Genomic DNA, 12,633 nt, shown 5'->3' on the forward strand with positions numbered 1-12,633 from the left:
ATGCTGGGCCCACAGATGGGTAATGGCACATTGTAATGGCTGTAGAAATAGAACCTCTGATATAATTGTACTGATTAACAAGGCAAAGGACAACGCAGCTTCAATATCCTTCTTTGCGATTATATTTCTGATCTCGTATCGGAGCTAAATAATTTCTGCCTTACAGTCTCTGTCGCAGAGTGAAACACTTTTCTTTTATCATCGCATCCGTCCTGTTCAACCATGAATGGTGTAGTGCTGTGACGGGCCTGTGATGTTGTGGTTGCCGCGGTGACGGCTGTGTATGTGAAGGAGGCAGTGTTATTGAGATATGCTACTGTCAGCGGAAGCAAGCATAAATCGATGTTGGATACAACAGTGTGCCTGTGCAGGTATGTTGGAACCCCCATCTCCTTCAAAGGACAGGCAAGGTGAAATACATGGGGGTTCAGTGGCAAAAAGGAAGAGAGGTGCAGTGTGTGTGTTATGGCCACTTAATGCACACTTGTTTGTCATGATGATGAATGGTACACCACGGATAATGTAATATTTATTTTTATAAGTGAAAAGAATGTAAACTATAACTTCATGGTGATTGAGATACTAATTCCTTGTCAAATTTGTAATTGTTATAAAATGTAGCAAGAGAGAAATTAGTTTCTGTATTTGTACGAATGTGTTTTTATTGTACATGCGTCTCTTGCGCTTCTTTGAGTCTCTTCCTATGGTTTGTGTCATAGCAATTAGATTGAAGTGTAAAATCATACAGTATTCTACTGACTGTTTTGGTGTGCAATCCTTCTCCTCACCTACTGAGCTACTTTTTGAGAATCCAAATGACATGTCATTGACACATTAGGGATGACTAAGTGTTATTTCCTCTCTCCCTCCTACAGATGACAGATTTGTCTGCTAAACACCACTCTCAAACTTCAAAGTCTTAAAGTGACAGTGACAGACAGACCGCTGAGAGGAAAGAGTATTTCCCCAAGAACCTAAAGGACGTCATAACACTACCACACAAATGTGGACCTCCCAAAACATTGTCATCAAATAATCTGAACAAAAAAAAACATAAGATATAACACAAAGTATTTTGTAGCCATGTCTGACCATAAAGACATGACACATCGCCACCTGCGGCACAAGCTACAGAGTCTCAGTCGAAGACTGGATGAACTGGAAGAAGCAACCAACAAGCTGCAGAAGTCTGAGGATGAGCTACTTGACCTGCAGGTCAGTACTGGTTGACTTCAGACAGTGTTTGTTTGTGTGTGCATATCAGAAGCAATGAGTGGAAAGAGGTGAAATTGATATACACTATATGAAAAGAGTAATGACTGGTTGAACTCTCTCTCTCTCTCTCTCTCTCTCTCTCTCTCTCTCTCTCTCTCTCTCTCTCTCTCTCTCTCTCTCTCTCTCTTCTACAGGACAAAGTCATCCAGGGAGAAGGCAGCAACTCAGCCCTGCTTGGAGATGTGGAGGACCTGAGGAAACGTCTCCTAAAGATCCAGGGTAAGGATGAGGAGGTGCGCAAAGCTGAGGATCTCTGCCGCACAGTCAGAGAGAAACTGGAGGAAGAGGAAAGCCTGACACAGGAGCTAAAGGCAGAGATTGAACGTCTACAGCGGAGGATGGCTGAACTGGAGAAACTGGAAGAAGCTTTTGGGAAAAGCAAGTCTGACTGCAGCCAGCTCTGTCTAAGCCTCAATGAGGAAAAGAACTTGACCAAGAAGCTCTCGTCTGAGTTGGAGGCCCTCAAAGCACGTTTGAAGGAGGTGGAGGGGTCTGAGACAAAGCTAGACAAAGCAGAGCAGGCTTTGGCTATGGAGCTTGAGAAACTGAAAGGATTCACCCAGACCTTTATGAGTGAGCGTAAGAGGCTACTGGAGAAGCAGAGGGAAGACGAGAAGATCATTCTCAAGCTGACAGAAAAATTGGAGCACCAGAAAACCCTGGCAGACCCTGGTCGGGCAGATTTCATGAGGTCACGAATTGAGGATGAGCTTTCATCCACAGTGCCCCTCACAGGTAAACTGGCTGGACGCAAGAAGAGCCTTGAGTACTTGAAGTTGGCTGATGACAACATTGGTCTTGTGAACAAATCGGAGAATGAAAAAAACAGCGGCCTTGAAAGCTTGCAGGAGGACAACAAAGTAAAGGAGCTGACACAGGAAGTAGAGAGGCTGAAGAACCGCCTTAAACAGATGGAGATAGTGGAGGAGGATCTAAAGAACTCCGAGTCCAAAAATGGCGAACTTCATGAGAAGTTCCAGATGGAACAAAACCGGGCTCGCCAACTGAGCGAGCAGGTGGAACAACTCAGGACGCAGCTGTGCGGAAAAGGTGGAATAGGAAGAAATGGAACCAGTAATGTGGATAAACACGGCAATGGGAGCACTAACATTTGCCCCAACAACCCCGCCAAGGTCCTGGAGAATGGCAAAGCTGAGAATGAAGAGATTATTGTGAAGGGAGGTTTCAGACAAGAGAAGCCCAAATATAGGAGTGCTGCAACTGTCTCAGAGCCGAGTTCCCCCAAACACAGGAACAGGGAGCTCTCTCCTCAGCATAAGAGAGAGACCAAACTGAGAAGCAAAGATCACAGCCACTCAGAGGAGATCTCTCCTAAGTCTGTGAGGAGACCTCTCAGTCCTGCTCACAAGAGTAGAAGGACACCCAAAACCCCAACTACTGCAATTTCATCTAATAATGGAATAAGAGACACAGGACGAGGAAATGAGGAAAAGACAAGAGGATCCATGTCCTGCTCTGTAAACACATCCTCTACTGATATTAAGAAAGCGCCTGTTCTTAGTCGCTACCCTCCAGCAGCTAATGACCAGAAGCCACTGAGGACAACTCACAAACAGACAGATGGGGAGAATAAAAAGAGCAGAGTAGAAAAGTATTCCAAATTGTACGTAGGTAGTGATAGCGAATCAAACAACTCTGACGTAGTTCCTGACAGTACCAGTAACATCAACAGTATCTCTGCTTTAGAGAAGGACACAGCGTCTGCCTCAGATCAGGAATCAACAGACCAGGTTCAAGAATCTGTCTCTGCGTCCGCCGCCTCCACCCTGTCCAAAGCCAATGGATCCTACACAGCCTACAGATCCCGCATCACTCCACTGTTGCCCAACGACCAGGGATCAGAGGGTCATTCATCTGCCTCCGAAACAGAATCTACTGGTTCAAGGCCCTCTGAACCAGAGCCCGTTACTGAGACGACTACTGCAACAACCCTAAACAGTAAGACTCCAACCTCCAGATATCCCAGATACTCCCTTGTCCATGACTCTCATTCAGAGGGTTCTTCTTCCCGGAGCTCGTTTGATGAGGAGCTCCACAACAGACCACTGTTAGCTGAGGGAGGCCAACAGGGGCCCACGCATACTGCATCAGGGATTGGGATCCAGCGAGTGTGCAGCCCACGGGAGGCGCTGAGGTCAAAAGCTATCATCAAGCCTGCGATTGTTGAGATTGACAGGAAGGAAGTGATGATTTCAGAACCTTTGTCTACAAATGGCAAACCCAAAATCTCCACCAAACCTATCGTGACCACCACAAGTAAAATGACCAGTAGTATAACCATCTACCCCAATGACCCAAGCTCTTCCAGAACAAGCAGTCGTAGCAGCAGTGTGTCCAGTGAACCTGTGCCGATTAAAGAACGCCACACCTCCACCAGTAACATCCTCATAGGTAAGTACCACATGAGGTTTTATGTAATGCACTTCGATACGATTTAACAACTGGATTAGCACATGAGGTGTAAAAACAATACTAAGAGTCTACAGCCATGTTATCTGCTGTGAGGCTGTATTCACAGAAGTGCTCTGAGCTGTCAGCATGCTAACATGCGTCAGTCACACTGTCAACTTGTTGTGTCTTTGAATTGTTTTGATTAAAAAAACAATTTTACTTATTGCCAGGCCCCAGCAGTGAGCACCATGGCAGTATCTCCATCCCGTACGAGATCTCCATTCCTAAGAGCGAGATCACCTTGCGGTCGTGCCTGGACCAGGACTGTGGGCCGGACGAAAGCAGTGATTCCTCATCAAAGTCCAAACTCCACAACACTTCCAGAGTGGAGACCACCACCAGCCACCTGTGCTGCCAACGCAGCAACATCAGCCTCCAGTCCTCGGACACCACTCCCGCAGACTTTAACGACACAGAGTCGGGCTTCGAAAGCAGCAGCAGCAGCACCACCACCACGTTCACCAGCTGGAGACACCAAAGACAAGGCCATCACTCCCAAGACGACAGTTTACCAGACATGAAGAATGTGACTATGAGAAGCACCTGGAAGAACCGGGGCACTTCGTCAGTGGATGAGACAAGACGAGGAAGAGGGGGTGCAAGAACAATGGCTGATGGTGGGTCGGAAGATGAAGCAGAAGCCGCGACAACATGGAGGGCTTACCGGGCAACCACCATTGATACAGAAGAAACGATACACAGTGGAACAGGAGCTGGAGGGAATGCTGAGTCACAGAAGGGAGCCAAGCCATCCCCTGCAGAGGTGAGCTATTGAATACATGTATGAGACAAATGAGTACATTCTTCACACAAAGGTAATAATAAGTTGCAGGATAGGAGTGAACTACTTCATAGCTGCATAATGTTGCTCTGTGTGTTGCTCCCTGTCCCAGGTGTACATGCGTAGAATCAACAGTACTACTAACACCAGAGAAGTTGAGGAACCAGTGCTTCGCCGAGGCAAACAGTCACAGTCTCCCACCATGGAAGCAAGTGGCCTGGGAAGGACCATACCCCACGCACCTGTTACCTCTCAGTCCTGGGCCCGATCCTACACACAGGAACCACAGGTAGGACGACCAACTTTAGGTTTTTACACTTTGCTGCTCTCATAAGATGTTGTTTTTAAATGATGCAGGTAGAAAGAAAGTGTTAATATAAATTGATTATTTATTAGTCTTCATCAAATGGTAAGCACAAAACAAGTGTCAATTTTCGGCAAAATTTCACTGATGATTTTACATGCTTGGTGTATATAGTGTTTGACAATATGAAAGGACAACTCACTTAAATAAACTGAATCACTATTTCATTTCTCCCTTGGAAAATTAGTCCTTGTTTCTGCTTTAAATTTCTCAAACATTTCTGACATTAAACCAACATGTGCCTGCACTATTACTGCATGGTGTGGCTTTTAAAGTACCCTGCATTACTGTGCAGGTGGAGGCATTATCCGCACCACTCTGGAAATAGTTTTGTCTTGAAGATAAAAGTCCAGAAAGTACAACCGCAGGGCTAAGCTCCTGGTGTGTCCACTTTGCATGAGAGCTCAGCTTGTATTTTTCCCTGACGCCAGGCTCTGTGACTTCAAGCTTAGCGCAGCAGTTCTGTAGGCCCCACTCCTGCTGCCCCAGTAAGCACAAAGAGAAAAGGGTGGGACAAAAAAGAGAGGGAGGATGGAAATGAAAAAGACCTCAACAGGGGGAAAAGAAGGTTAGGAAAACCTCAAGGAGAAGAAAATAGCTTTCTTGTATTTAAATGTGCCACCACAGTCTGTGCCCCAGTCAGGCGACATTGCTATTCTACGCAAACATTACTGAAAATAACAGTTTGAATACTCACCCCCACATAGTGCATGTATAGGATTAATGTGTTTGTGTATAGATTCACATCTATGCTTCTTTCATCACTGGGCAAGAGCTTATATCAGGTGGTTTTAATTTGAAGTTATTATCTGCCATTAGTTATTATGAGATATTTAGTTTTTTTCTTTTCACATCTCGTATGGGAAAATGTCCACCACTGTAAGCACAACCTGACATATAACTTCTCCAACACTTAAGACTGATTGTGGAGCTACGTTATAAACAACAAATTTCTGTGCAAAGAGCCAGATTGAGCCCTCTGATTTCATGTATGTGTGCCTATGCATCAACATGTAAGATTGTATGCATAGCTACAATTTAATTAATGTAGTGTGAAAGTTTATACAAGTCATCAGAATGATAAGGTGAAAACTACTAATGGGGTACAGTATTAACTTACTTGTCTATTGGTATATAATATATTCAAAGTTGAAGTCAAATGGCTGTAGTACTGCTTACAGAGTGGGCTCCATGGCTACACTAACATGTCAGTCTGTCAGTTTGACAAATTATGCTGGACTAGAGACCTTTGGGTAAAATCTCTTGTGTTTTCCCCTATAAATAAACTGGACGTTGCCACGGAGACAGACACACACATGCAAAGTGTACGCTGTCTCATTCATCATCTTTGCTCACATTTGCAATCTAGAGCAATAACGTTCTCTGGAGTTAAACTCTTTTTGTCTTGCATTTATACAGCACACTGAGATCTGCTATAGAAGATAATCCTAGAGAGATTTCTTAAGACTTAATTATTTTTTTGTCTTACACGGTATACTATGCACGAGTAGATATACCGTTGTTTTTGTAGCTGTTATGCTGAAGTCATGATTTAAGGGTCTTCTTTTAGAAGTAGTGCACTCAAGAGTTATTGACCAGGTCAGTCCAATTTCAAGGGGTTACAGGGTCGGGGTTGTGTTTTGCACCAAAGTCGTGTACTGCTGTTCGGGATTTATTGTCGGGGCCAGTTTTCAGCTCATGGGTTCTCTTCCTCTGAGAACTTTCACTAAGGCTGGGCATCCACTCTTTAGGTAGAGACCAAAATGTTTCAGAAAATGTGCCTAAAAGCTAACATTGATTGTCTGTCTGGTCAAGTTCGTAATTACTTACTCTTTGATCAGATAGTTCTTAATTTAAATAATGTTTTTGCCAAGTTTGGACTGTTTGATTTAAGGTATTGTACAGTCACTTGTGTGTAGACATCATTTTATACAGTGGCACTCATAAGTTTATGAACCCATGCTAAAGTTGACTAAAAAGAGGAATAAAAAAATCATCTTTTGGAAATTGATCTTAATGCCTTAATTAAAATTAAAATTAGGAAAAATCCAACCTTTAAGGACACCAATTTTCTTTGTGAATGAATAATGTATCGTAAATAAATAAATGTTCTTCCTTAAAATACAGGGGGCATAAGTAAGTTCACCCCTATGTTAAATTCCCATAGAGGCAGACATATTTTTATTTTTAAAGGCCAGTTATTTCATGGATCCAGGATACTATGCTTTCTGATAAAGTTCCCTTGGCCTTTGGAATTAAAATAGCCCCACATCATCACATACCCTTCACCATACCTAGAGATTGGCATGGTTATATTTCAGTTAGCCTAATAGCTCATTTGATTTGCATTGAGAGATGATTTTATGAAAAGTACCCCATGCCAATCTCTAGGTATGGTGAACGGCATGTGATGATGTGGAGCTATTTTAATTCCAAAGGCCAAGGGAACTTTATCAGGATGCATAGTATCCTGGATCCATGAAATATGTGATCGCGCATGCGCCCCCACCCCATCTCCACACAGTTGCTAGTAGCCAAGGAGGACATGGAGGATTGAAAAAACATGATGGACTTTTCAGAAGAGGTAATTATCGTCACTCGAGCTTCTGCGCGGGAAAGTCACCGGACATCACAATCTTCTGAACATAGCCATACTGAGAAATACAGAGAGTTGTGTGGAGCTGATAGTTTTAATTAGCTTTGTAGCAACTCATTTGGCAATGGCTTGAATGTAACGGATGTTCATTAATATCAAAATGTTACGCACTAAAGCTTTAAGAACTCTGCTGCTTATGTTCAATGAGCAAAGCACTTGTTAACATGTTTTTCAGTTCGACGTGAACATCAGTTGGAGTATCATACAAACACTCACACGAACACACTCCAGTATGCTCCAGTCACAGCAAAGATAATGAACATAGCTGGGGTCTCATCTCCAGCTAGATGATACGTTGCATAGAAACATACCAACTCCTATGACCTTAGAGCTGTAATTGCCTACAGGGCCCCTCCCTCTTTTTAGCTTCAGCGGGCTCAGTGAAATCTGTCTATCACTGAGCCTTAACACCCGCCTTTAGCACTGATATAGACAGGTAGAAAAAGCATTAGGCACAACCACCTTTTGTCATGTCTCCGACTCCTCCCCTCCCTTCCTCTCTTTTCAACCCGTCCCCCATCCCCACCTATTTAATTTGTCATCCAAGCCCTGACATGAACAAAGTGGTTTCAAGTCATGTATTTGAGGAGCTCTGTCAGGGTCAGTGCCTACATCAGTTCTACAACATGGCCTTGACCCCAGCTCCACATTATTCTTTTCTCACTTCAATTCATAAGTCTCCTGCTCTCTTTTTTTCTGACCCTGTCCCACATCACTAACCCTTCAGCCCTGGTTATCCTCCAGCCCTGAGTCAGTGTCCTGTCTCTGATGTAGTGAATTAGCAGTGAGCTGACGAACTGCCTTTCTTGTTGTCACTTCTCCATTTGTGTCCGTTATGCACTTCGTTATGGGAATTTCCCAAACCCACTTAGTTGACTCTGTGGTACAGTAAAACCTTGTTCATCCTGATATTTGATGCACGAACTGGTCACTCCATTTGGATAGCAATTATGAACCAAAATTGCTACAGTGCAAAAAAAACATACTTCAATTCATAATTGGACTTTGAAGCATGTCTTGGAGCACAGCCGATCATCCATGGTTTGGATTTTCAGAACATTTCAGTGGTCTGAACAGCGTCCATTCCCATGAGGTTTGGATAAATACAGCTGTAGTTAGGACAGTGGGAGGTTGGGATTAGTTTGTGATTACAGTGTCAAAGGTTGATAGAAGAGGTTTGTGTTATTACAAGTTTGTAGATGGAGGCGAATGGGTTGATGGAAGAGGAATGTAGCTAGTCATCATTATCTGACTTCCCATCTATCTTTCTTTCAGCACTGCTTCAGCTAAGGCTTGATCTATTAAAATTACAGTCTGCATGTTAATAGCAGCTGTTTATCTATGATGTTATTGTTTTAGACATATAGATATTAGAGATTAAAATCTGTCTACATGACTTGCATTTCTTTTAATGACCATTCGCGTGAAAGGTTTGCCAGTGTTGAGAGTAAAACAGACTGAAAATCAGCTATCGATAAATAGTCGTTAAGAAGGAGACAACACTCCCTGTTCCTTTAAGCACCCTGGGCAAACTGATAGCTTATTGATTGGCTTTCTTTTTTAAACCTCATGTATACTGTATTTAGATGTAATTTATTCAAACCTCTATGGGACAGAGAATGACATCTTTTCATCTAGTGAAAGGTCAGGATCGTTATCATCGTGGTCCAAATCCATGGCTGCTGTTTAACCTTTACTGTTGCCTCTAGTTTGTCCAAACCAGTATTGGCATGGCTCTATGAATGGCAGTGTCAGTCTGTTCGTCCACCACATTGGTCCAGAACGAAATATAGCACCACCATGATGTTGATAATTTAGATTTTTTTTAGTGAAATATCTCAACAACCAATGGATGGATTGGCACAAAGTTTTGTACATTTCCCAGACAACTTATTCGATGACTTTGGTGATCCCCTGACTTTTCCTCTAGTGTCACCATGAGGTTGACATTTTTTTTTTAGTTTTGAGTGAAATGTTACCGTATTATTGGAAGGATTGCCATGACATTTAGTACAGACAATCACGTCCCCACTGGATAAATTGTACAGCAGAACAGGTAGCACAGAAGGACATACAGGACTTGGTCCAAATCACACTTTAAGGCCAATTATGATATGAATGATGATATGAATAAACAGGTCAGTGTTAGAATGGGGAGTGCATGCTTTCTGTAGCAGTCACTCCACACCTCAGAACAGAACAGTATTGTAGTAATTCCTCCCAGTCCCCGCTGTAGCAGTAGGAAACCTCAGCCTGTACATGAATGAACCGTGAATTATGTTTGGCTGAGGACAGCGGGGCCGATATGGCCGATGAACGAGATACCAAAACATCCTTTGTTGAGTCAAAAGCCAGTGGCAGCAAGGTAAAGTGTGGGATCAGAGCTGTTCTACTATTCTCTGGTCACCTGATGTGACCTGTGCAACAAAAAAAAAGCCCTTTGGAATAACAGTCTGTGCAGCAGCTGAAGTTGGACTGTGTAATGCTTTCAGTTGTAGATCAGACAACAGCACTGTAAAAATGCAAATAAAGCATAAATGTAACCTTTTCTGAAAAATTTCACCAGGAGTGTCAAAAGTGTTGTCTTGCTGGAGAGGTGATTTAAGAGTTTGGGTTGGCAAGACAACACCATTCCTCAAAATTGGGCAAGAGACCAAGGGCAGACAGATTTAAAGTAGAGATATAATTCCTTCTGCAGATGCTCTGACACGCTACTTTCTGCTGGCCTTCATTCGGTATTAGAAAGCAGAGTCTTCTCACAGCGTCTGTTTGGTTGTCAAGGTGAACTCTTGAAACTGTATTGATAATTCTTGAACAGAAAGCCTCCTTTTCTCATTAACCTATGTCTACACATAAAACCTAAAACACCCACCACTCTGTCTGTATGATAAATGAAAAAAATGAAACTGCAGCTAGCAGCTGGTTAGCTTAGCTTAGCATAAAGACTGGCCAAGAAATAGACCAGCCCATAACTTGTTGTACAGAATAAACAAACTTAGGATCAATAAATATCTATCTATCTATCTATCTATCTATCTATCTATCTATCTCATGATAATTAGGGAGCTTTAGAAGTGCTGGTACGCAGGTTTTGATACTGGCTCCTGCCTCCAACTACATATTCACTTTACAGATATCAAATTCTCGGCGAGAAAATGAATAAGCATATTGCGCCAAAATGTCAAACTATTTCTTTAAATATCACCGAATATGACTGTCCTGTTCATTTGATATATACAAGTTGGTACAAGTTATGTACCTAACCGCACTCCTTCTCTTAGTCCCACCTTTTCTGTTTTTTTTTTTCCTTTTTTGTGTCAAATCATCATGCTGTGCTGCCAGACGTGATTTAGTGTTTCTGATTATAACAGCCTATAAAAGTGGGTTTTCCAAGCTGAAGGCATTCTGGTGTGAGCTGGAGCAGGTCTGTGATGACAGCAGCACTTGCTGTTCCAGTAGATTTCCTCTGCTGTTGCACATCAACTTACTTAACAGCATTTATTACAGGCTGACGTTGCTCTTGCTCGAATATTTTCTTAAATTAACTTTCAGCCACTTGGGGAAAAGCTCTCCGTTGGCACACACACAGAAGTTACTAATTTTCCTTTGACTGAAGTCACAGATCTTTTAAAAGCCATTTAGTTCTATAGAGCATTACACTTCTTGTCATTTACGAACTTTTGCTGTTAACTTTCAGCTAAAACATGCCAAATCTTTATTGTTGTGTATTTGTATTAACTTTTGCTATTTTAAGTCTGTTACAATGTGTTGAACAATGCACAAGCCTCCTGTTGAGTGTAGGAGGAACACTGGAAGTGCATTACATGGCAACCTTGTGAAAGCCCCCGGTCTTGCAGCAGTAGCTTACCATAGAAGGAGAATATGCCACTCTGCCGTTTCCTCCCCTCGGTGACTGGAGCAGGAAGTGACCACACTGAACACGCCTATTTGGCAGGGTTTGCTGGTGACTGATTTCCTGTCTGTTACCCTTGGAGACCAAGGGAGTCCAGCAGGGCTCCATTAAAGCCAATTAGTGAGGATGCATTCTAAAACTGCATGAGAAGCCAACTCCAACCCACCAAATGTCACTAATTATGGTGCTTTTTTAAAGCTGAAATTACAGGAGCGGGGTGCTGTTTCTGTGTGCTTTAGGAACTGCATCGTCATCTAACTCTCGTTTTCGTAGAGCAGGGTTACTGAGGTTATGAGAGGGGACGTGCGGCTGTAGCCACCACAGACTAGTAACGTGGGGTTTGTTTTCTAGTCAGCCCACCAAATTATAAATCTCTCAGCTTGGGGTATGTTTGGGGTTTCTGGTTGGGGATTTTTACCCTGGCAGAAGTCCACATGGCAGTTTTTCCTTGTCACACACCAGTTAACATAAGCAGCATGTATTTAATGCCCACATAATACAAAAGTCGAAACAAGGCCCCAAACCGTCCAAACATATGGGATTGAATGAACTAGTCTCTGTTGTGATGTTTGTTTCTGACCATGCCAATGCCAAAGCAATCCATGTATTAAACTTACTGCAGCTGCCAATTCAGACTGTGAATCTTACTATCAAATGTTCTAACCTTTCCAGGCTGCTGATAGTGTAGAGCCCAGTCCAAACCCGAGCCACAGCCCAGCCTCCTGGAGGCGGCAGCTACCCAGCAGCGACTCTCACCACCTGGGGAGCTCTTATGACCGGGCATCCAAGACAGCAGGGGCCTCCTCCAGAGGGGATCTGTGGTCCAGTCGGGGTCAGGGGTCAGGGGCCAGAGCAGAGGGGAGGAGTGGAGCGGGGAGCAGACCGTGGAGCCATCGCCACTCTGAGCATCATTAGACCAGCTGGGTCTGAGCAGGACTTCTACAGCAAGAGGACAGGTAGGAGAGGGCAGGACCTTTTCTTTTCTTTTTACTCCTGAAACGCAATGATTAAAGGAAACAGATGTTAATTACCGCTGTTACAATGATGTCACATCTCTTAAGGGGGTTTTAAATCAAATTTTCAATATTAAGCTGAACCAACACTGCTGTAGCACATTTAGCTGCACTGGGTTTAGCACATCCATCATGGTGGTTTAATAAGTAAGCCCCAGC

The 12,633-nt window shown here is 43.3% G+C and overlaps 1 protein-coding gene across 1 annotated transcript in view; it reads left to right on the top strand.

Annotated features, from left to right (window-relative positions):
- Positions 1-12,633, top strand: part of luzp1 (leucine zipper protein 1) — a 48,260-nt gene that overhangs the window by 29,094 nt on the left and 6,533 nt on the right. The window contains exons 3-7 of the mRNA XM_031310179.2: positions 876-1,215; positions 1,410-3,687; positions 3,918-4,510; positions 4,641-4,817; positions 12,134-12,417. Coding sequence (XP_031166039.1) covers positions 1,084-1,215; positions 1,410-3,687; positions 3,918-4,510; positions 4,641-4,817; positions 12,134-12,376 — 3,423 coding nt within the window. The 5' untranslated portion in view covers positions 876-1,083 and the 3' untranslated portion in view covers positions 12,377-12,417. The remainder of the gene's footprint in view (positions 1-875; positions 1,216-1,409; positions 3,688-3,917; positions 4,511-4,640; positions 4,818-12,133; positions 12,418-12,633) is intronic.

This window comes from Sander lucioperca, chromosome 18 (assembly GCF_008315115.2).
Source record: "Sander lucioperca isolate FBNREF2018 chromosome 18, SLUC_FBN_1.2, whole genome shotgun sequence".
NCBI classification, from domain to species: domain Eukaryota; kingdom Metazoa; phylum Chordata; class Actinopteri; order Perciformes; family Percidae; genus Sander; species Sander lucioperca.